This window comes from Planococcus citri, chromosome 3 (assembly GCF_950023065.1).
Source record: "Planococcus citri chromosome 3, ihPlaCitr1.1, whole genome shotgun sequence".
Taxonomy (NCBI): Eukaryota; Metazoa; Arthropoda; class Insecta; order Hemiptera; family Pseudococcidae; genus Planococcus; species Planococcus citri.
This window is the reverse complement of record NC_088679.1, coordinates 79,833,735-79,858,141: the sequence shown is the minus strand read 5'-3', so window position 1 is coordinate 79,858,141 and position 24,407 is coordinate 79,833,735. Positions and strand designations below refer to the sequence as shown.

The 24,407-nt window shown below is 35.9% G+C and overlaps 1 protein-coding gene across 2 annotated transcripts in view; it reads right to left on the bottom strand.

Annotated features, from left to right (window-relative positions):
• Positions 1 to 2,204: 2,204 nt before the first annotated feature.
• Positions 2,205 to 24,407, bottom strand: part of LOC135839640 (uncharacterized) — a 44,758-nt gene continuing 22,555 nt past the window's right edge. For both annotated transcript variants that reach the window (XM_065355760.1, XM_065355759.1), the window contains exon 2: positions 2,205 to 3,828. In XM_065355760.1, the coding sequence (XP_065211832.1) occupies positions 3,160 to 3,804 (645 nt within the window). In that variant the 5' untranslated portion in view covers positions 3,805 to 3,828 and the 3' untranslated portion in view covers positions 2,205 to 3,159. The remainder of the gene's footprint in view (positions 3,829 to 24,407) is intronic.

The window sequence follows — 24,407 nt, the reverse complement described above, 5'->3', positions numbered from 1 at the left end:
TTTTGAATCTCGAAATTCCTACAAAATTCCATCAAATTGGAGTTGCAAAGCTGAAATTTATTCTAAAAACTAATTTCAATACGCTACGAAGTACTGCAGGTGAATTTAAAGTCGTTTTGGAGCCTACAGCGACTTTCTGAAAATTTCTGAAGCCTCCAGCAGATTTTTGAAACTTTAAATTTGCACAAAATTTCATCAAATGGAGATAGTCCGGCATGTTACAATAGGAGTAATTGCACCCTCCCCCGATCCTCCGGGACAACTTTTTTCTTAAAGGGGACATCCTGAGGAACATTTTAAAGCAAACTTGCCCAAAAAAAAGTTGGCCTTACTTACAAAATGGCAGCTATTTTGATTGACAGGTCAGCCGAAATCGCAGATTTTGCGTTTCAATATATGACTTGCACGAAATTTTTCAAAACTTACAAAGATAGATCGAAAGATCATGCAAAAATTTATCACCTGTCAACATTTCAAGTGCTAAAGTGCGTATTTCGATTTTTGGTGAAATTTTTAAAATCCAATTTAGTCCAAAAATGAGGGGAAAAATCAAAATTTTACCAAATTGACAAAGAAAGCTGAAATTTGGGATATACCCTATTTTCGACATGCCAAATCGATTGGAAACGGTTTTAGTCCGTTTTGAGCAGTTCTGGAGCCTCCAGCAGATTTTTGAATCTCGAAATTCCTACAAAATTCCATCAAATTGGAGTTGTAAAGCTAAAATTTATTCTAAAAACTGATTTCAATACGCTACGAAGTACTGCAGGTGAATTTCAAGTCGTTTTGGATCCTCCAGCGACTTTTTAAAATTCCTGAAGCCTCCAGCAGATTTTTGAAACTTTAAATTTTCACAAAATTTCATCAAATGGAGATGGAAAGCTGAAATTTACTCTACACTCCAATTCTAACACCCTCTGAAAACGACTTCTGGTAAATTTCAAGTCATTTTAGAGCCTCCAATGATTTTTTGAAAATTACTGGAGCCTCCAGTAGATTTTTGAAACTTGAAATTTCACCAAAATTTCATCAAACTAAGATGGAAAGCTGAAATTTACTCTACACTCCAATTTTAACACCCTCTGAAGACGACTTTAGGTGGGTTCAAGTCATTTTAGGACCTCCAGAGACTTTTTTGAAAATTACTGGAGCCTCCAGTAGATATCTGAAACTTGAAATTTCCCCAACATTAATTTATCAAATGGAGTTGGCAAGCTGAAATTTACTTCGTTGACTACATGGTGGTTTCAAAATGGTTTTGAAGCTTCCACCTACTTTCGGGAAATTTCAACTTTCCGAAAAAAACGCCATACAACCTTTCAAAAAGTCGCTGGAGGCTCCAAAACGACTTAAAATCCACCAGCAGTCAACTTCGTAGCGTATTAAAATCATTTTGCTGAATGAATTTCGACTCTCCATCTCAGTTTGATGAAATTTTGTGCAAATTTAAAGTTTCAAAGATCTGCTGGAGGCTTCAGGAATTTTCAAAAAGTCGCTGTAGGCTCCAAAACGACTTGAAATTCACCTGCAGTACTTCGTAGCGTATTGAAATTAGTTTTTAGAATAAATTTCAGCTTTACAACTCCAATTTGATGGAATTTTGTGGGAATGTCGAGTTTCAAAAATCTGCTGGAGGCTCCAGAACTGCTCAAACCGGGTTGAAACCGTTTCCAACCGATTTGGCATGACGAAAATAGGGTATATCCCAAATTTCAGCATTCTTGGTCAATTTGGTAAAATTTTGATTTTTCCCCTCATTTTTGGCCTAAATTGGATTTTCAAAAATTCACCAAAAATCGAAAAACGCACTTTAGCACTTGAAATTTTGACAGGTGATAAATTTTTGCATGATCTTTTGATCTACCTTTGTAAGGTTTGAAAAATTTCGTGCAAGTCATGTATTGAAACGCAAAATTTGCGATTTCGGCTGACCTGTCAATCAAAATGGCCGCCATTTTGTAAGTAAGGCCAACTTTTTTTTGGGCAAGTTTGCTTTAAAATGTTCCTTAGGATGCCCCCTTTGAGAAAAAAGTTGTCTCGGAGGATCGGCGAGGGGGGGGGTGCAATTACTTCTATTGTCATATGCCGGACTATATGTAGTTGACTAGCTCTCAAGCACATTACTATACAGATAGGTTTATGAAGACAAGCAGTAAGATACCATATTCCACGCTACACCAAGAATAATACGCATACCAACGAAATAATCGATTATCGCAGAAAATTTATTTATCCGTCACACGTAATTATTAATAATGAACAGTATACAAAATGCAAGGGCGTCGGCTTTAGCTCGCTCGCGTTACAAAATCCAAACGCTGCTATACAGTAATCAAAAATAATACCCTAAATTACATCATTTTTCATCGTCTCTCGACTCGATCAATAGGACGACGAGCTCAAACGTCTTATTCGAATCGTTGGTCGTATATTTCATCGGTTCATCGTCGCAATTTTGCTTTTCGTCATTTTTTTTTTTGGCACATTTATGATTTCATAATTCGATGTGCGAAGAAATATGAAATCGATAGTGTCTGTGCCTAGTTTAGAAAGTGAGAAAATATACGACCAAGATACCGAAGACAGTACGTGGCCGGCCATTAAATCCAGATCCGATCTGTTAATCGCGATCGTAAAAGTGTACTTATTTAAGAAATTTAGAATAGTTTACGAATCGAATCGACCAGCATCAATATCATCGATATGACCGCATATCGTATTCACTCTCTGTCTGTGGATAGGTATGATTTTGTTAGTCAGCTCGTACATAGATAGGTATCTTAGGAACCACTGAAATCGGAGGACACCTAAACAAAGAGACGTGTATCGAATAAAAGACGAGCGACATGTTCATCATTACGCAGACAAAGGCTCATTTCACTCAAAATAATAAATACGAGTTTTTTATTTTTTTTCGGTCCACGTAAGAGAGAGGGGGGGGAATATCAAAGAATATCGTGCCAATGCAGTAGGTAGGTACCCGCAACAACGAAACTTTTTCCACGTTTATAGGGCTACCAAAGGGGGGCGGGGGGGGGGGGGGAATTACAATACGACGACGAGGCCCTTGCATAAGGAAAAAATTTTTTTTTTCATTTCATTTATACAACTAAACCTATGTACTTAAAGGATCACAGTAATTACTAATTACGAAAAAAATTATCGCTTATTTCTACTGCCTTTCATGGTAAACCTCTTCCAAAAACGGGTTTTCTTATCCTCTTCTTCTGATTCTTCGGTAGTAGGAGATCCGTGACCGGAATCGCCATCTAGATCTTTGTACGTTTTCCTATTTATCTTATTGTTAGCGTTGCTGGACTTGCTGTCACCGCTACCGGTTCTTAAAAAGTCTAAAAAGTTTGATTCGTTGTTTTTCTTATCCTTCTTCTTGCCAGCCGGCGCGAAACTCAAGCTTTGCAGATTGATTTCGGCTTTCAGCTGCTCCGGAGGGATGTCTTCGACGCGGAATTCGTTGGGGTCTTCGACGAAAGCCTTTTGGAGATCGCGCATGATTTTCTTACGTATGGTTTTCTTCATAGATAAATGCCTTTCGAGATACTTGACCTCTGGTTCGAGGGACTGCTCTTTGCGACCTTTTTTCTTCTTTTTGGTCGGTGTGATGGTTTGATTGGTGTCTTCGTCGCTGGTCGAGCCGACCGATATGGCGCTGTCGTTACCGTTACTCGTCGCAGACGAGTCGAGTTTCATTTTTTGGAAATCTTTGCTCAGACATTCTTCGCGAGGTGAAGGTTTACCGAAGATATCCCACAAGTGTGGGATATTACGTTCCGGATGCATTGCCATTGTGTGTTGGCCTGGCGGTGGATTCTGAAATGAAACAAAAAAACAATAACGACCAATTAGAAATTAGGAAATGAAAACGTGATTTATATGTTTATAGTTTATACGTATATGTAATCGTACGATTTGGCGACGATGAGTGCCCTACGCTTTTTTCCCTATACTGAGAGGCCTTCTTTCTCTAAATTATCCTATAGGTACCTAGGTAGGTAGGTCTAGAGGTACACCTGTATATATATATGTAATTGTAGTCTATAGAGCTCTCTCTCTTTCATCTGTCTCTTTCTCTATGCTCGCAAATCTCGACCGTCGACCGTCGACCGACGATAGGACGATGAAGAAGATGAAACGAATAGAAATATATGTATTAGCGAATGAAGCCAGCAACATACACACATAGGTAAAGGTAACAGAAACGCGGAACATTGTGCTTGTGCTATATCGAGAGTTACGAGGTAAATTAGGTTATTAGTTTTAAACTTGTCATTTTATCGAGTGAAACACGTTTACACGTTCAATTACCTTATATATTGGAAAACACGACGATAATCTACATCTCTATATACGACTGTTGTACGATTCCAAGACTCGTACACCCGGTTCCTGCCTAGAAAGAATTGTAACCGCGATACCGCATAATAAAACTACGATGCGGGGGTTGAGGGGGCAAATTTGCTGGTAATTTTCTTTGTCATCGAGTCAACCCACGGCTTCTTTATAGGTTTGCGGAAGATGAACGCATACGTGGTGTCCCATCGAATATCTGTATAATATGAGCAGAGTGAGTAGGCGAGGTATGATGAAGTGATGTGTCGTGTGGGGAGGGGAGGGGGTGACGGGTGAGATTGAAATTTTCCCAACATTGTATGCTAGGTTTTCCTTACTTTTTACTCCGGATACCCCCCTCCCACAACTAAAGAATGATTCGTGCTAATTAGCCAGATGTGGTTAGAACACATTTTATGGAGGGGGGAGTTGGAAACAAAAATGCGAAATAATATTAAATGTTCAAAAATATTGCTTTCATACTTGACAAAAAATTTGAATTGTTTCATTTCAAGGTTGGTACTGAAATCAAAAATCAAAAATTCTGAATTTTTGTGTTTTTTTTTTTTAGCATTTTGGCCTTTGAAAATATTGAAAATAAAATTCAAAAAAACAGCAGAACATTTTAGATTTTGACAGAACGAAAGCTTCAGGAAATTTACAATTTGCGAGGCACCAAAAAATCGTTTATAATTTAAGAAGTTTCAACGTCAGAATTATTTTGAGCTTTTTAGTAGATATTTTTGAATAAAATTTTACACTTTTTTTTGTTTGCAAAAAGTAAAAATTTGAAGCAATATTTTGGTAAAAACGAAACGTTTTATGAAAAAGGTTAGAATTTTGGCTATTTTTGGAAGAAAGCGAAATTTTCGCTGATAGTACCAGTGCTTTTTTGTACCTAATTTTTTACAGAGCTGTAAAGCTTTTTCAGCAATTTCCGCATAGCACAAGCGATGCCAAAGTCGATGGAAAAGACGAGATCTCTAATCCGTCACTTATTGACACGACATTTGTTGACACCAATGTCGATAAATGACGAGTGAGAAGTTGATAAGGTGCACGGGGGGAAATTGGAATTCTGGGTAAGTTAGAAAACATGCTCTAGCGCCTAGAGGTTTATATCTGGCGAAGTGCCACTAAAGGTGACTTGAGGGTACTACCCCTACTTCATCACGGCATAAAAATTTTCGCGATTCAGTTTCATTTTAGATGTCTTTGGTTCAATTGTATTTTGTTGTTGTTTTGAACTTATTTTGAATTTGGTCTAAAATACAGACTTTCTATTTCTTAGTTTTTCGCATATAGCGGACGAACCGTGCGTCCTAGTGAAAATCTGATGAGAGTAATCTCAAAGAGAATTAAATTCTCTACAATTTTGTTTCCATGCAATTTTTCTAGGACGCTCGGTTTATGATCTACGTCTCTGCAAAGTTTAGCCTGTTCTGACTTCCCCCAATTGGGGTAAGTCAGGACAGTTTATATTTTATTCCACTGATCGAAAGCTACTGTGTCAATCGCGCTCAAATTTTTACCATAGGTTAAGAACCCTTATGGGAACCTACATAATAAATTTGATCCATATTGGTTCATTAGAAGGGGAGTAACAGCTGGTCAAAGTTGAAATTGCGAAAAATCATTCTGACTTGCCCCGGTGCACCTTATCAAAATCGACTGTTGTCTCCCTTCATTTTTTGTCTTTGACAAGGTCTCGACATTGGTGTCATTTTTTTGAGTCTAAAAGAAGCAAATTTTGATTTAAAATGTGCGAAATGTTCCCAAAACTCTGTTTTTGATTAAAGAAAAATTATTCTCAAAATATTTCACCCTAAAAAATTTTTTTGAAAGAAAAAAAGTTATCCTGGGTAGGGATTGGGCCTAGGTTGCTGCTCACTTCTATCACGTTCTCTAACCACTAGGTAGACCATTGCCGCTGATGAGTGAAGAGGCCTTAAAAGAATATTCAGTCCATCTTATTCTGGACTTGGAAAATTTTTCTTATTGTATTGCTGACTCAGACACCGACAAATGAGTCGACAACACTTCAAAATTTCTATAAATATTTAATAGATCTTGTAATTGACATCAACTTCCTCATCAATATTAACCAGATGGTTGATGTTGATTACAAGATCTACAGAAGTATCTACTTGATGAGTCGATGATGACAATTGTAGATACTTTTGTGGATCCTATAATCCATATCAAAATTCAGGTGGTCTTACTGATGCCAAAGTTGATAACAATTATTAGATTGACAAAAGTAACTATGCAAGATCAAAATTTTGTAGATGCTTTTGTCAATCTTATAGCAGGCTTGTTAACCGAAAAAAAAATATTTCCGGTCAAGGTTACGGTTAAAAATTAAACAAGAAATTCGAAATTTTGGTTAAAGGTTACGGTTAAGATTATTCATTTTTTAAAGTTATGGTTAAGGTTCAGGTTACGGTTATTGATGACCATTTTTTTCGGTTAATGGTTAAGGTTAAGGTTACAGTTTTTGGTGGTAATTTTTCCAGTTGAGCTTAAAATTTCGGTTAATGGTTAAAATTACAGTTGAAAATTTGAAAATTTCCAAAAATTCTTTCGGAATTTGAAATTTTGAAGTTTAAAAAATTGGAAAATTGGTAATATTTTTGATGTTTTGGTCATTTTTTTGATTAAAATTTCAAATCACTACAAATCACATTAAAAAAAACTCTGATAAAAAGAAATGAATCTTAAAATTTTGTAACCAGTTTTTTTCTTAACTTTTTTCGGTTAAGGTTATGGTTACGGTTTATTTTGATCTCAGAAAACGGTTACGGTTACGGTTAAGGTTAGTGATATTTCAAAAAAAAAAAAAGGTTTTTTGGTTACGGTTAATTTTTTTTCCGGTTAATTTGCGGTTACGGTTAATGGTTAAAAACCGGTTAACAAGCCTGTCTTATAGTCGACATCAACTTTGGATCAGTGTTGGACAAATTCGCGAATATTCTTTTTTTGCTTGTGCATGCACAAGATTATGCGAATTTTTGTGTGCATATTCCACATATTCTTTTCAAAAAATTAGAACATTATTACTTAGTTTAGAGATGATAAGAAACTTTTCATGAAAAAGTTTTGGTAACTTTCAAATTATTAAAAAAAAAATTGGAAATTTATAGAGAAAAGTAGTTGTAAAACTTGTAAATTGTGGGAAAATTGTAAAAAAACTTTAAATTTTTTGAAAAAAGTCATGATTTTCATTTTTTTGAGAGAATATTCTCCTAGCATTTGAGAATATTCGCGAATATGAGAGAATATTCTCAGATTATGTGCATTGAGATTATTCTCAGGCCAACACTACTTTGGATCGACAAGACAACCTGAATTTCAATATTTATCATGGGTCTACAAAGGTATCTTCAATATATCGAAATTGTGCACATGACTGTAGATACAAAATGTAGACAGCAATGACCACTGTCAGCATTTTCATCATAGTTTTTGAAAATAGTGTTAATTTTTAATCAATCATCTTAAACGTAGTTAGATTAACCCCTTTGTGGATAATGTTCCGACTTTTTTCAATCAACAATCATGTAAAATCATGTCGAATTGTCGATACTTTTGTTGAGGCCACTGACGATCTCATCAGTGCCATGCGTGTTTAAGGAAAAAAGTGACCTTGTAAGAATTGGAAATAGGTATTTGGTAAAAAACAGGAAATTTTTGGCAATTTTTGATAAAATGGAAGTAAGTTATTCAAAAATTTTAGCAAAAAATAGATAATTGAAAAGGCTTGAGAATTCAAGAAAACCATCTAGGTACCTCTGCTTCATTGATTACGAAAAAACCTTTGACAATGTTAAGTGAAAGATATTATGGGGAAACCTTGGAAAAATGGGAGTACCAAAATACCTGATAGACCTGATGAAGAGCTGTACAAAAACAACAACGCACATGTAAAGGTAGAAGGGGAACTGACTAATCATGTCAAGACCTGTAAAGGAGTGAGGCAGGGATGCATTCTCAGCCCAATATTGTTCAATGCATATGGAGAATGGATAATGAGGGAAGCACTAGAGGGATGGAAGAAAGGAGTTACACTAGGAGACAGGAAAAAATATTTTCCATCGAATCTGAGATATGCAGATGACACCACAATACTGGCTGAAAACATCAACAACATGAAGAAGAACCGTGGGCAAGATTGAACAAGTTAGCCTAGCCACAGATCTGAAGGTGAACAAATCAAAGACCAAGATAATGATAATAGACAGGGTGAACGTCCACCAACCTGAGCTGCAAGAGATAGATGGAATAGAAGTGGTACAAAGCTTTGTATATTTAGGCTCCCTAATAATAACCAACAGTGGAGGTTCAGAAGATGTGATAAGAAGAGGTGCATCAATTGCAAAAACAGCTGTAGGATCTACCAAATCTGGAAAAGCCATGGATCATCACCAGGAGAACAAAATTAAATATTGAAAAAACGCTCGTATTCTCAATATTCCTATACGCCTCGGAGACGTGGGCAGTGAAGAAAACAGATCAGAGCCGAATAAATGCATTTGAAATGTATTGCTACAGACGAATGCTTAGAATCTCATGGACTAAAAAAAGAACAAACAGGTTAATATTGGAAGAGCTAGGTGTGAAGGATAGACTCAGCGCCATTATAAGGAAGAGGATCCTGAGATATTTTGGACAAATGAAATTAGGTATATGGAATGGTGGAGGGGGAGGATGATGAAATTTAAACTTTCAAAATAAAAGTCACCCCAATCTCTCTCTCGTGATTCTGGGATCATAAACCCCTGATAAAAAATTGCTGATTTATCATCATTTCATTACAAAACTTTGGAATTCTTCACTGATAATAGTTTATAAAAAATTATACCACCTTCAATCTTCATCTGGTAAATTGGGAAAATTGTTGAGGCAGAAATCAGTAATTTGTCAAAATTTCGATTAGCTCAACTCTAATATTGTAAATGCTCAAATTTTGGTAATTATGTTAAAAATTAACAGCAATAAGTACTTAAAAACAAAAGAGTGAAGAGCCTTTTTTTTACTTTTTTTCAGCAAACTGATTTTCAAAATAAAATTGTATCATTCAAGGAGAGTAGGCATAAGGGTATTTAATTTAGATCAAAATTTTAAAAAAATTGAAAAAAATCAGATATTAATTAATTTGAGGATGTTTCACTTACCTATATATCGAATTTTTTAAAAAATTAACCCTTGAAAATGCAGTGTTGACCATTTCTGATAATTCAAAATCGTCAGTTTCGAATATCTTTTTTTTTCGAACGAGTCCTCCACTTTTTTAAAAAAAGTGCACGACTGAGAAACCCCAGAGCAAAGATTATGGACGCTTCTAACATTATGAAAAGTTCAATACAAGGAATCCAAAAGCTCGACGCATTTCAAGACCCCCCCCCCCCCCCGTTACCCAACGGTCGGTACACGTAGCAGATAATTGACCGTAATGATCTAACACGTTGATTTTTCGCGAAAGTGAATTTCAGTCCAGTCGTCTCACAAGTCACAGGCTGACTTTCTGACTCAGCAACCTGTTATTACTCAACGAAGGCGCATTTAAAACGTGCTTCATCGCCTTCGACTTCTTCGACTCGTCGATCTGGAATCGTTTGGAAATTGGGTTTTCGCGTCGTGATTATCGCAACGAGCATCTGTTAATTGTACTTTTTTTTCGATTACTTTAATGGCCGATTGTCACCGCGCCAACGAGTAAAAGAAAGAAAACAATCGAAAGCCTCCGAGAGAACCTGTACCAGTGTTCTAATTAAATTTGAATAATTCCATCTTCGATCGGGCGGAAATACTCGTACGATATCGTCGCTTTGTTTCGATCCGGAATTAGATTTCTCTGGGATTTTATTACCGATACACGATTGAGCATTACGAGTACTGAGTACTGAGCAGCGATGAGCTTGAATCTTTGCTCTAGGCGATTTCGGATGAGCTTCAATTGATTTCAGCTTACGCATGAGGTCTATTGAAATACGAGTAGGTGATACAATGATGATAATTTTGACCTTTTGATACTCATTTAAGAGTATGAATCATATTAAGTTAACCAGTGAGAGGTTGGGGTTGAATGCTCTGAAAATTGATTAAAATCGAAGGTTATTCTAGTAATTATTGAACATATTGACATTAATTCGTTGGCTCTTTTAATCTTAAATCCAAAAAAAATCACAAAGCTCGAACCTCGGAGAGTAATTTTGATCTCACGAAGCATATTTGAGAGAGAATGATCTTCAGATTAGCTGAGAAGGAGGAAGGTTTAAATGACCTGAAAATTTTGGAAAATACCATTTCAGTAAATGGACATTTTGGCATTGTACTTACTTAGGCTGCTTCTTCGACCCAAAATTCAAAAAAAAAAAAAAATTAAAAATGAACTCCAGGGAACGATTAGGGAGAGTCCTAAGAAACATTTCTAGCCCTTGTCTTCAAAAAAAAAAAAAAAATATGGCCCTACTTACAAAATGGCGGCCATTTTTATTGAGAGGTCAGCCGAAATCGCAAATTTTGCGTTCCAACATAAAACTTGCACGAAATTTTTTACACCTTACATCGATTGATCGAAAGAGCAGACAAAAATTTATCCTCTGACAAAATTTCAAGTGCTAAAGTGTCTTTTTAGATTTTTGGTGAATTTTTGAAAATCAAATTAAGGCTAAAAATGAGGGGAAAAAATCAAAATCTTACCAAATTGACCTAGAAGGCTGAAATTTAGGATGTACCCTATTTTCGACCTGCCAAATTGATAGTAAACTGTTTCAGACCGTTTAGAGTAGTTCCGGAGCCTCCAGTAGATTTCTGAAACATGAAATTTTCACAAAATTTCATCAAATGGAGATGAAAAGCGGAAATTTACTCTGCACTTCAATTTTAGCACTCTCTGAAGACGACTTCAGGTGGGTTCGAGTCATTTTGGAGCCTCCAGCGACTTTTTAAAAATTCCTAGAGTTTTCAGCAGATTTTTGAAACTTGAAATTTCGACAAAATTTTATCAAATCGAGTTGGAAAGCTGAAATTCAATCTGTACAGTACGTGCTAGAGTTAATTAGAACAGATTTTGTGGCATTAAAAAAAAACCTGAGGTTTCAAAAAAGGTGCAGGAGGTTTCAAAATCCAAAAATAGGATGTCAACTGAATCTCATCCCTCTACCTTAAATGGAGGCCATTTCTTTAAAGTTTCAATAAGTATGAAATCGATGTTACAAAAAGTATAATTATGTTTCGAACTGGAATAGAGGACCCTGTCCTAAGTCGGCGCACCTTTTTTTCCGAAGCTTGCTACTCCTAATCTATCCAACCAAAATGGACAAAAATTTGATGGAAGGTCACTCAGACTATCTACTACTTACCACCAAAGTCACAGACCATTTGATTTCTAACTCTTGTCTTAATCGCGAGAATCGTAAATGAGGTCAAATGCGACGTCTTTTAGGAATGGGTAGGTTTTAAATTGAAATGCACAGTGAATTTTGGTTTTATAATTTCATTTGATGAAATTTTGTTGAAATTTCAAGTTTCAAAAATCTGCTGGAGACTTCAGGAATTTTCAAAAAGTCGCTGGAGGCTCCAAAATGACTTGAATTCGCCTGAAGTCGTCTTCAGAGAGTGCTAGAATTGAAGTGCAGAGTAAATTTCCGCTTTTCATATCCATTTGGTGAAATTTTGTGAAAATTTCAAGTTTCAGAAATCTACTGGAGGTTCCAAAAGTAGCTGGAGACTCCAAAACGACTTGAAATCCACCTGCAGTCGATTTCGTAGCGTATTGAAATTAGTTTGCAGAATGAATTTCGTCTTTTCAACTTCATTTTTGATGAAATTTTGTGGGAATTTCAAGTTTCAGAAATCTGCTGGAGGCTCCAGAACTACTCTAAACGGTCTGAAACAGTTTCCAGTCAATTTGGCAGGTCGAAAATATGGTATATCCCAAATTTCCTCAGTTTTCCAGGTCAATTTGGTAAGATTTTGATTTTTTCCCTCATTTTTGGCCTTAATTTGATTTTCAAAAATTCGCCAAAAATCGAAAAAGGCACTTTGGCACTTGAAATTTTGTCAGATGATAAATTTTTGCCTACTCTTTCGATCTACCTTAGTAAGGTTTAAAAAATGTCGTGCAAGTCCTATGTTGGAATGCCAAATCTGCTATTTCTGCTGACCAGTTAATCAAAATGGCCGCCATTTTGCGAATAGGCGCCATGTTTTTTTGTTAGGACAAGGATTTCAAAAGGTTCCGACTCCCCCTTTAGAAAAAAGTTATCCCGGAGGATCGGCGGGGGGGGGGGTGCAATTGATCCTTATCCCCCCCCCCCGACTTAAATAATTCCCTGCTTTTGGAGAAAAAATTGCACTATTTCTTCCCCTCTTTAGTGTGCGTAGCACACTATTGTTTTCGCTTTGAGAAATTGAAATTTCAATTACAATGAATGTTCTCTTAAGCTATCCAACCGTTTTTTGCACCTATTGGACACCATTTGAGAATCATTAAGGCGGAGGGAATAGATTAATTTTCATTCAATTCGGATGGGTAATTGCTGAGTAATTGCAATTTTAGTTCATTATTTTAATGCATTAAATCCTAAAAAAGGGAAAAGGGGACTTGTAGAACACCTGCCGCTCATTGTACCCTGCTATACCCCCAGTCTATTCCATCACCAGCTGTGTTTCATTGTACCCTGTTACACCCCCGGTCTGTTAGCTGTAAATTCCAAGTGGGAGTGGTTTGGTGGAGCGTTTACCAAACAAATATATTATTTTAATGCCCTAACCCTCGTAGCGAATTCGTGGCTGAGTGGTTAGGGCATGTAGGTAGGAATAGGAAATTTAGGGACCCAGGTTCGAATCCCCGTGAGGTAAGTAGGTAGGTGACGGATTTTTCGTAGGAAAATTGGATAGGTAAATGCTTTGGAGTTACCTATGTAGTACATGATGACGGGGCAAAAATAATGCTGAAATTGAGTTATGAATTATGATATCATTTGCTAACTAAAAATTCATTTCATTAATTTTTTGTCTACCTATAGCCATAAGTATAGTAAGAATTACCTTGACATGAATAATTTTCAACTTTTTACGTATAATTTAAAAATTACTTCAAAATGAGTAATTAAACCAATTTTTGTACAATTGAAACATGTAATTTTTATTATCATGATTTAGTAAAAATTATTAAAACCAAATGATTTTTACTATTGGTACCTATAGCAAAATTTATTAAACTATAGGATTACAGTAAACATTATTGAATGGGATCTGGTACTTAATTGTGCTAAATACCAGTATTTAGTTAAATTTTTTTGTAAAAATTACCCATATTTTTTCGTGTAATTTAGAGCCTTTAGAGGCAATGCAAATTCTTAACATATTTTATAAGATTTAATTCTTAATTTAGAATAAAAAGCAAGTTCTGAAAATTGGTTTGAAAATTTATAAATTTGAAGACAATGGAAATTCTAAAAAAAATAATATGAAAATTTGTATTTAGAGACGCTGAGAATTCCAAAAATTGATTAAAAGTTCTGTAAGTTGCAGATAATGTGAACTTGAAAATTATATGAAATAAGTATTGTAATATTTATGAAGAAGATGAGAATTCTGAAAAATTGGAGGCAATGTGAATTCCAAAAATTGAGTAAACGTTTTACAATTTGTGGACAATATTAACTTGAAAATTGAATTTGAAATTTTTAAATTTAAAGACAATAAGAATTCTGAAAAATTATTCAAAATTTGACTATTTACAGGCTATGTGAATTCTAAAAATTGATTGCAAATTTCCTAACTCAGCAGCAATGCAAAATTCTGAAAATTTATTGAAAACTTTATGAAATTGTAGCGATGGGGAATTCGGGAAATTGATTTGAAATTTTGTAAATTTTAAAACAATGCAAACTATGAAAAACAACTAGAAATTTCTTAATTTAGAAGCAATACAAGCTTATAAATTATTCTGAAATACCTATTGTAATTTGGAAAATATGAAAACACTGAAAAACAATTATTATTTTGAAGCAGTGAGAGTTTCAAAAATTCTCATCACTGTGACATGGTTGATTCACTTATGCACTACCTAGATGTAATAACGGTTATAGCTGTAGAAAAGGCAGCTAGCTACGCACACTTTGCAGCTAAGCAAATGTCTAGTTTAAAAAAAGCTCCCTTCTATTTACATGCACGATGCATCTAAAAGACCTTTGCAGACTTGAAAAGTCGCCAATATACGAGTATTATGGGATTATCATATGACACGATTGTTATGATAATTTTCATTCCTTAATTAATCCGCGTTATAGAATGATAACGGAGCTTGGCGATTTTCATCGATCGAAAAGTTGACAATGCACATGTCGAAGATTTCACCAATAAAAAAATTACACGTCGGCTTCCTGGTTTTTTCGTTACCTTGGCTATAGGTAGGTATAGGTATACCGCTACATTTGATTTTTACGTTGCATATTCGAATCGGTCCTTGACGACGCCATAGCTGTCATTACAACGACGTCGAAGACGACGGTATTGGCCGTCAAAAAATTCGCGTAAATCAATACTCATTTCGATATTGCTTTCTTTTTATCGCGCGGTGTGAAATATACACGTATATAGGTACGTGGTATAGCATGACGTCCTTGGATCGCGATCTGATCGGCTATTTTTACTCGTAATAATGTACTTTTTGTCATCGTCTCGTACTCTCGTATCCATACAGCAACGATATGCGATTGAAAGCATGTACCTACTCGTATACTACTGCGCAAACCTCTTAAAAATCAATTAAAACAAAAAAGGAAGCGCGAATCGAAGGGGAAAAATAAGGGAAAAAATGCATTACGCAAATGCGTACTTGATAATTATTATACTCGAGAGATGTGTTCGAGACGATGATGAGGAGAAAGGCTCAGCGTGCATTAAAGCCAGGGATTGCTTATACGAAACAGTTTGAAATTACACGATCGAGTCGTCGAGTCGTCTCACGATGAAAATGACGTGACATCGTATACACACCGTATCCGTACATACGACTCCATTAAGTAGTAATTTTAAATAGAAGGAGAAAAAAAAATTCAATTCGTGATTTATGGGGCATTGATACACTTACATTTTCGCTTCGGCTTCGTCAGCCGAGCTGACGCTGACGCTGACGATGGCGAATTCCGTTACTTGTCGATATACGACCAGAGAGCTATACACAATAATTTCTAATCGTGCCTTTGTCTTAAAGGTATATAGACTCGAAATCGTGCCCGAAGACCGTGAAAATTCCCGGTGCAAATTCTAGGTCGTGAACGCGTCATAGGTTGCAAATTGCACATGTACCTACTACCTACTCGTACTACTACTATTAATGAGTGCGCCATCTTAATTAGTTTCTTTTTTTTAGTAGGTAGGTACATCGGTTCGTTTCTTTTTTTATTATTTTTATTTTCGCTACATAACTCGACGCGGAAAATAAACATTGTCATGGTGCATGGTGCATTCCCCTCCCCTCCCCTCCCACTACACCGATCCCATCCACATTTGGGTGTACGAGAGTACAGAGTAGTACCTACCCATGGGTATACATAGTTGTAATATACTTCGGCCTAGAACTGGGCCGATATAAGAAACACCGCCGAATCGTGCCGCTGTGTTGTAGGTACTTTACAATGATTTTTTTTCACGTCGTCTGTTCCCCTGCGTCCTCTGCACCAGCTTCCTGGAGTACCATAGGCGATGACGTAAGCTGAAATCCAAATGCATGATTCCAAGTCACGAATGACAATTCGGATTTGTTCAGGTGCGCGGATCATCTCGTACGATGATGGGCACGTAGGCAGAATGAGAAAGAGAAACAAAGTCACAAAACGTGGATACAGATACACAGATAGTGAACTGTCGACTGTTGAACACATTTTGTAGCCTTGAGGTATTTTTTCTAAGGGTCTAGTCGTCAAAACGATTCGTGACTTGAAAGGGTTCGATGAAATTAATTTTTAAAACCTCCTTTTCCACTTCCACTTGTTCCATTCTCACTGATATTAGCCTTATTCTAACAAGAGAACCTCTTGAGGTGTCACAATCCGATTTGAACGGGAGCGCGATTTTTGGAAAGAGCATAGTCTAAAACCCTCAAAACCAAATTTTCAGCTGCCTAAGTTCATTTTTCGATTTTTGGCGAATTTTTGAAAATTCAAAATTGACTGTTTTTGGCGATTTATGCTTTTTTTAAAAAAAAGTATGTACTTGATCAATAAAAATGGTCAAAATAGGTACCCAAAACTAATATTAATTAACCAAATCCAAATTTCACCATTTCCAACCATTCTGGAGCCTCCAGCGCGATTTTTCAATTTCTCCAGAATTTTGAATTTGCTCCAGAAAAGTCCGGCATATGACAATAGGAGTAATTGCACACCCCCCCCCCCGCCCCGCCGATCCTCCGGGACAACTTTTTTCTTAAAGGGGACACCCTAAGGAACATTTTAAAGCAAACTTGCCAAAAAAAAGTTGGCCTTACTTACAAAATGGCGGCCACTTTTGATTGACAGGTCGGCCGAAATCTCAGATTTTGCGTTTTAACATAGGACTTGCACGAACTTCTTCAAGCTTTACAAAGGCACATCGAAAGATCATGCAAAAATTTATCACCTGTCAAAATTTCAAGTGCTAAAGTGGGTTTTTCGATTTTTGGTGAATTTTTGAAAATCGAATTCAGGCCGAAAATGAGGGGAAAAAATCAAAATTTTACCAAATTGACCAAGAAAGCTGAAATTTGGGATATACCCTATTTTCGACATGCCAAATCAATTGGAAACGATTTCAACCCGTTTTGAGCAGTTCTGGAGCCTCCAGGAGATTTTTGAAACTCGAAATTCTCACAAAATTCCATCAAATTGGAGTTGTAAAGCTAAAATTTATTCTAAAAACTAATTTCAATACGCTAAGAAGTACTTCAGGTGAATTTCAAGTCATTTTGGAGCCTCAAGCGACTTTTTGAAAATTCCTGAAGCCTACAGCAGATTTTTGAAACTTTAAATTTTCACAAAATGTCATCAAATGGAGATGGAAAGCTGAAATTTACTCTACACTCAAATTTTAACACCCTCTGAAAACGACTTCTGGTGGATTTCAAGTCATTTTAGAGCCTCCAGCGAATTTTTTGAAAATTACTGGTCCCTCCAGTAGATTTTTGAAACTTGAAATGTCGCCAAAATTTCATCAAACTAAGATTGAGGGTCGAAAGTCATTCTGCAAACTAATTTCAATACTCCACGAAGTTGACTGCTTGTGAATTTCAAGTCGTTTTGGCGCCTCCAGCAACTTTTTGAAAGGTTGTATGACGTTTTTTTGGAAAACTGACATTTCCTAAAAGTAGCTGGAAGCTTCAAATCCATTTGAAACTACCATGTAGTCTGCGAAGTAAATTTAAGCTTGCCAACTCCATTTGATAAATTAATGTTGGGGAAATTTCAAGTTTTAAAAATCTACTGGAGGCTCCAGTAATTTTCAAAAAAGTCTCTGGAGGCCCTAAAATGACTTGAACCCACCTGAAGTCGTCTTCAGAGGGTGTTACAATCGGAGTGTAGAGTAAATTTCAGCTTTCCATCTCCATTTGATGACATTTTGTGAAAATTTAAAGTTTCAAAAATCTGCTGGAGGCTTCAGGAATTTTCAAAAAGTCGCTGGAGGCTCCAAAACGACTTGAAATTCACCTGCTGTACTTCGTAGCGTATTGAAATTAGTTTTTAGAATAAATTTCAGCTTTACAACTCCAATTTTGATGCAATTTTGTGGGAATTTCGAGTTTCAAAAATCTGCTGGAGGCTCCAGAACTGCTCAAAACGGGTTGAAACCGTTTTCAATCCATTTGGCGTGTCGAAAATAGGGTAAGTATATCCTAAATTTCAGCTTTCTTGGTCAATTTGGTAAAATTTTGATTTTTTCCCCTCATTTTTGGCCTAAATTGGATTTTAAAAAATTCACCAAAAATCGAAAAACCCACTTTAGCACTTGAAATTTTGACAGGTGATAAATTTTTGCATGATCTTTCGATGTACCTTCGTAAAGTTTTAAAAAGTTCGTGCAAGTCCTATGTTAAATCGCAAATTCTGCGATTTCGGCTGACCTGTCAATCAAAATGGCCGCCATTTTGTAAGTAAGACCAACTTTTTTTTTGGCAAGTTTGCTTTGAAATGTTCCTAAGAATGCCCCTTTTAAGAAAAAAGTTGTCCCGGAGGATCGGCGGGGTGGGGGTTCAATTACTCCTATTGTCATATGCCGGACTGGAAGTCGTGAATATGAAGTTGAACAGCTAAAAATCGGGTTGTATATTACACTCTCGATCTGTTTAACGAGTTTATCCACATTTGAGCCGATTTTGAGAGTGACACCTCAAAAGTGGTATTTTGACCAGCTTTTTTCAAAATTAAAAAATCAAAAAAATCAAAAGATAACCATTTCTTCAAGAACTAAACCTCGGAGCACAAATTCTACCTTTTCCAGCTGCTTTGGAGCGAGAGTGACACCTCAAAAAACCACTATCAGCTCAAATGTGAATAAACTCGTTAAACAGATCGAGTGTAATGTCCTACAACTCGATTTGTAGCTGCTTAACTTCATGTTCACGCCTTCTGAAGCAAATACAAAATTCTGGAGAAATTGAAAATCAAGCTGGAGGCTCCAGAATGGCTGGAAATTGTGAAATTTGGATTTGGGGGGTTAGTTTTGGACAAAATACAGCGATTCGCGAAAATTTCGAAAATTTCCACACAAACGGGAAACTTTTGATTTTTTGGATTCTTTAATTTTGAAAAAAGATGGTCAAAAAACCACTTTTGATGTGTCACTCCCAAAATCGGCTCAAATGTGGATAAACTCGTTAAACAGGTCGAGCATAACACACAACTTGATTTTTAGCTGCGCAACTTCATATTCACGCCTTCTGGAGCAAATTCAAAATTCTGGAGAAATTGAAAAATCGTGCTGGAGGCTCCAGAATGGCTGGAAATGGTAAAATTTGGATTTGGGTAATTAATATTAATTTTGCATGGGACTTATTTTGACCATTTTTGTTGATCAAGTACGTACTGTTTTTAAAAAAAAAGCATAAATTGCTAAAAACAATCAATTTTGAATTTTCAAAAATTCGCCAAAAATCGAAAAATGAACTCGGGCAGCTGAAAATTTGGTTTTGGGGGTTTTAGACTATGCTCTTTCCAAAAATTGCGATCCCGTTCAAATCGAAGTGTGACACCTCAAAAGGTTCCTTTGTAAGATCAAAATCACCGAATCTGAAACTTTTAGTGAAATTTTATTGTTGCTAAGATCACGAATTTTCAAACTTTTACTCAAAGTGTAGAAATGAATCAAGGCTGGTGAAGCTTGTATTTCCTCATTTCAAGAATTTGAAGTCGAAATATTAAAAATGATCTAATTAGCCCGTCGCTGAAGGATTTTTATGAGCTGAAAAGGATAGTAGAAAAAAATCAAAATCAGTCCTATTAAAATTATTACTTCCCATCAAATGATCGTATAAAATTTCCAAACGATTACGTCACAATTTGGTAGCAAAAGTGATTAAGTAAATTTTATTCCTTCAGATCCGAACGTAAAATATTTAAAAACAAATAGACAACAGCACATCATTTGCATAAGTAACGGAACTTTCTTCGTAGTTTTACTCGCTATTGTCAAATTTTACACAAGCGTAGAATAAATATTATGTACTTTTCATACCATATAGGTAGGTAATAATTTCAGTCTATCAAGACAGCTGACAATATACACACTACGCAGGTTCTTTTTCCCGTACCCAGTGGTCTAATTACCAGCGTAAATTACCTACTCGTATAAATACGTATAGTACGTACGTCTACGTGTAGTACGTATGTCAAGTCGTGTATAAAAAAGTACAACGATTACGTTGATGATGCACCCAATTAAAAAACCTCGTCGTTGAAGGTATCTAATTAGGCTCTCAAAGCGGTAAAAATTCATCGACTCGATCCGCGATATGTGTGTGTGTTTTAGACATCGTATTACTCAACGAATACCTACGTGTAGTATAGGTACAAAAAAAATGTCAATAAATATGAAAAATAAATGGATACTAGGGTGGATCGCCAAAAAAATAAAGGTACGCGGAGTTTGATCAAATTCAGCAGTAACCTTAATTTTGAGTTGGAAGTTGTCTATAAAAAATTTTAGTTTCGGGGGTGCCCCTGGAGGGAAGAAATGGGCGCTCAAAGAGATGGTTTTTTGGCTCCTGTCACTACTCAACCTGTTTTCGAAAAAATTATCCGGTCGTTTCGAGAATTAATTTTTCTCAACAAATATTTCGCATTAATCAAGCAAACATGTTGAAAGATATCGTTCCTGAAGCCGGGAAAATATTTTGGAATGCAGTGGTGCCATTTTTTTGAAATCATTTTTGCCTATTTTGGAAAATTGACAAAATTTCAAACTTTATTTGACTACTTTTTTCGATTTTTTGAAATTGAAAATTTCTTAGAGGAACAATTGCAAAAACTTTTTTGACCCTGGACAGGGGTCAAATAGGATTGGAAGATTGAAACCTGCAAAAGGCACTTTGGGTACATCCTCCCAATGTACTGTGAAAATTTGGACGTTCTAGGTCAATTTGGGGAGGCTAGGCTTTCCTAAAACTCAAAAAACACGTAAAATAGCCAAAAACCCTTTTTTTGACCTCGGAAAGGGGGTCAAATTGGGTTGGAAGGTTGAAACCTGCAAAAGGCACTTCTGCTACATCCTCCCAATCTACTGTGAAAATTTAGACGTTCTAGGTCAATTTGGGGAAGCTGTAGGCTTTCCTAAAAGATCGAAAAAAACACGTAAAATAGCCAAAAAATCCACTTTTTTTATCCTGGAGAGGGGTCAAATTGGGTTGGAAGATTGAAACCTGCAAAATACACTCAAGTGGCACCATTCCATTGTATGCTGGACATTGGAGCTCCCTAGGTCAATTTTAAGAGTGAAGTGGGGTCAAAAATAGGATCAAAATTAGGTTTTTTCCACCTTAAATGGGGTGGGGATGACTTTGGAATCTAAAATTTGGATATGTTGTTTATAATAGCAGTACTCACCAATGGTATGAATTTGGACCCTTTTCATCAATTTGGAACCAAATTATGCTTCTTCAAAAAAATGACCTTTCTGTAATTTTCAACTTTGACCCTTTCAACTGCAAGGGTCAATTTAAGCTTTCAAGAGAACCCCATTCCCCAAGTTTGACTTCATTTGATCAATTAGAACAGGCTCCAGGTCATAAAATGTTCGTGCTAAAACTTATAAATAAAAATGTCTGGCCTACCGCAAATAGCCCCATTTTTTACAAAAATTTGGCTAAAAATGATCAAAAAATTGGCACCACTGCGTTGCAAAATATTTTCCCAGTTTCAGAAATTCATAATACCTTTGGATATATGTTTGCTTGATAGTTCGGTATATGACATTAGAAATAATCACTCCCCCCCCCCCTGCTGAACAACTGGGACAACTTTCTTTCTTAAAGGAGGCATCCTTATAGGAACATTTTAAAGCAAACTTGCCAAAAAAGTTGGTCTCACTAATAAAATGACGGTCAATTTGATTGACAGGTCAGCAGAAATCGCTGATATTATTTTCTCACAAAATATGAAGGGACCCGCACTAATGTTTTTGAACTAGACAGAGCTACATCGAAAAAAGATTTCAAAGTTCATCATCAGCTAAAATTTCAAGTGCTTGAGTGCATTTTTCGAATTTTGGTGAATTTTAAAAAATCAAATTTTTTTGATCAAAAATTAGAAAAAAATCAAAATTTTCCCAAATTGACCTAAAAGGCTGAAATTTATTAGGATATACCCAATTTTCGGCCTGCGAAATGGATTGGGAACGGGTTCGAATTATTTGGAACTATTCTGGAGCATCCAGCAAATTTTTGTAACTTGAAGTTTTCATTAAAATTTTACCAAATGGAGTTGGAAAGCTAAAATTCCCTGCATGCTATTAGGTCGATTGCAGGTGATTTCAAGTTATTTTGAAGCCTTCGGTAATTTTTTGAAAGCTCCAGTTTTCCAAAACATACCATAAAATCTGTTCAAATTACCATAAGCGCGAACGCTCGAGCTCCAATCTTCCAATCTCAAGCAAATTCGTGCTTATGATAAGTTTAAAAGCTTAACAGATTTTATGACTTTTCTTTTAGAAAACTGAAATTTCCACAAAGTAGCTGGAAACTTCAAAACGACTTGAAACCATCCTGCAGTCGACCTCAGACCTCATAATGTGTTGAAATCTGTGTGTATGTAGAATAAATGTCAGTTTTTAAACTCCATTTTATGAAATTTTCATAGTTTCAAAAATCTGCCGAAGGCTCTAAGAATTTTCAAAAAAATACTGGAGGGTCCAAAAGGGTTGAAATTGGGAGTGCAGAGTGAATTTTGGATTCCCAGCTCTGTTTGGTAAAATTTTATGGAAAATTCGAGCATTGAAAAATCTGCTGGAGGCTCCAGTAATTTCCAAAAAGTTGCTGCAGGCTCCAAAACGACTTGAAATCTACTTGCAGTCGACTTCATAGCGTATTGAAATTAATTTATAGAATTAATTTCGGCTTTCCAATCGCATTTGATGAAATTTTGTGAAAATTTCAAGTTTCAAAAATCTGCTGGAGGCTCTAAAACTACTCGAAACGGTCAGAAACGTTTTCCAATCGATTTGGCGGGTTGAAAATAGGGTATACCCTAAATTTCAGCTTTCTAGGTCAATTTAGTGAGATTTTGATTTTTTTTTAATTCACCAAAATTCAAAAAATGAACAGACAAGTAATTTTCGGCTAGTTTGCTTTTAAATGTTCCTTAAGATGCTTTCTTTAAGAAAAACAATGGGGGGGGGGGGGTTGCAATTTTTCCTATTTTCGTACGTCGAACTAACATTAATTCGAAATATTTGTCAAGAAAAAATTTTCAAAATACGAATTCATCCAAAAAATGAGCGATTTTCAAATTTTCAGCCGTTTTTAGGAGCGAAAAAAGCACGATTTTTTCGAAAATGCCCCTTCTTTGAGGCCCCAAATCTCCCCTCAAAGGGCACCTTCGAAGCTACAATTTTTTATGGGTAACTGTCAGTTCGAAATGAAGGTCTCTGCATGCATTTGGTCAAAATCCACCGAATCGAATTTTTTGATACGAGCCTACTGAAGCTCCATAATAAGCTCCATTGTAGAAGCCTTTCGACTTAATATGCTTTGCTTGATTTTTAGATAGGCTGATTTCGAATTCAAGTTCCCTTTTTTGATACAAAGCCTTCTCAGTCCCACAATTAAGTCCCAAATTTTAAAAACAGAAAAATGGCTGGAAAATTTGTAAGATTTCAGTAGTATACATTTTAAGGGAGGGGGGGGGAGGGGAGGGGAGGGGAGGGGAGGGGGTTCTGAAGTGTTCATTTTAAATGTCAGCTTATTTTTTCAAGTAGTGCACCTTAAGCTCCACAATAAGCCACAAATTCTTGAAAAAATTACAAAATTCGAGTGACTTGGTGATTTCCAAGAGCGTTGATTATGAATTCCAGCTTCCTTTGTGATACGAGCCCCTCAAGCCAAACTCCACACTCATGCTTATTTCACTCAAATTTTCAAGTTTTAGGAGCAATCGCATCATTTTTCAATCAAAATAATTCCCATATTAGTACAAAATTCTCTATAATATTACACTGAATTTTCCTGTCTTTTCCTAGTTCTTCACATTTTCCAAACATTGCAGCACACCCTTGACAAGAATAAATATATTTCAGATATGAAAAAATGGGTTAATATTTATTTCATATTGCTGTTATCTCGATACAATTCGAATCCATAATTCAATCGATTTATTCAAAAATTCAAAAGACACTTTCTAATCGCTTGAAATTTTACTACACCGTTATACTTTTCAGTAAAACGTTACCCACGACATGCTAAAAATTAATTCAAAATCACCACCGACAAAAGAATACGTAGGTACGTACTACGTTATTATTAAAATTTCGCCAACCTTTCACGTAGTAGGACACCCTGTATAGCGCATAAAATTGAAATCTGA